At 41.4% G+C, this 933-nt stretch overlaps 1 protein-coding gene across 1 annotated transcript in view; it reads right to left on the bottom strand.

The window, feature by feature from the left end:
* Nucleotides 1-295, bottom strand: part of LOC105756127 (UL16-binding protein 1-like) — a 7,373-nt gene extending 7,078 nt beyond the window's left edge. Inside the window, exon 1 of the mRNA XM_023728325.1 lies at nt 55-295. Coding sequence (XP_023584093.1) covers nt 55-295 — 241 coding nt within the window. The remainder of the gene's footprint in view (nt 1-54) is intronic.
* Nucleotides 296-933: the final 638 nt, after the last annotated feature.

The following is a 933-nucleotide window of genomic DNA, read 5'->3' as shown; positions in this document are numbered from 1 at the left end:
GAACAGTGGCCAGAAAGAGCTGGGAGGACTTAATACCAAGTCCGCGCGCCGCACTTAAATCCTCAGCTCGGGGAGGGCCGGTCAGACGATGGTGACTTTCGCTCTGATTCGTCCTTGGGGTTCCTCCGCAGCAAGCTCCGCCCCTGGGGTTCCGCCGCTGGGGTTCCGCCGCTGGGGTGCCGCCGCCGCCGCCGCCGTCGCCGCCGCTGCCGCTGGGGTTCTGCCGCAGCAAGCTCCGCCGTTTCTGGCCTTGGGGTTCTTCCGCAGCAAGCTCCGCACTTTCTGGCCTTCTCATTTTAATGGCGTCTTTTGAAAACAATGTATATTGTTGGATTGTTTTTTAATCTAACTTGAGAGTTTCCGTTTTTTAATTGGTAAGTTTAATACATTTACATTTATTGTCACTACTTCTATGTTAGGACTTATCTCTGCCATCCTGTTTTCATTATTGTGTTTTCTTTTTGATTCATTTTCTCTTCCATTCCTGCTTTCCATTTACTATACTGATGTGTTTTTTTTTTTTTTTCCTGCTGGTTTATAAATTGCATCTTGTATTTTTCTTCTCATGATGGCTGCCCTTAATCTAGGACCCAAACTAAGGTTTATTAATATTTATTTGTTTATTTAATTTTTCATTTTTGTTTTATCCCTAATAAAAAAAAAAAACTAGATTCTTGAATGCCACCCTATCCCAATTTCCTTAATAGGTGAAAAATTTTATTTCTGGGTTACTTATAGATCTATGTTTTCTTCTCTTTGATTTTGGCTCTCCCCCTTTAACAAATTATTTGGTTACTCATCCTCCTTATTTCTCTCGTCATCTCTGGGCTGTGTTTCTCTTACTATTGGAGTACTTTCTCCAAAAAGTGTTTTCAGCTTGCGTCTTTGTGGGGCAAATCTTTAGGTTTTATATGTTCAAAAATATTTTTTATA

The sequence above is a fragment of the Trichechus manatus genome, unplaced genomic scaffold, assembly GCF_000243295.1.
Source record: "Trichechus manatus latirostris isolate Lorelei unplaced genomic scaffold, TriManLat1.0 scaffold00002, whole genome shotgun sequence".
In the NCBI taxonomy this organism is placed as follows: Eukaryota; Metazoa; Chordata; class Mammalia; order Sirenia; family Trichechidae; genus Trichechus; species Trichechus manatus.
The sequence above is the reverse complement of the archived record's forward strand: the minus strand, read 5'-3'. Positions and strand labels throughout refer to the sequence as shown.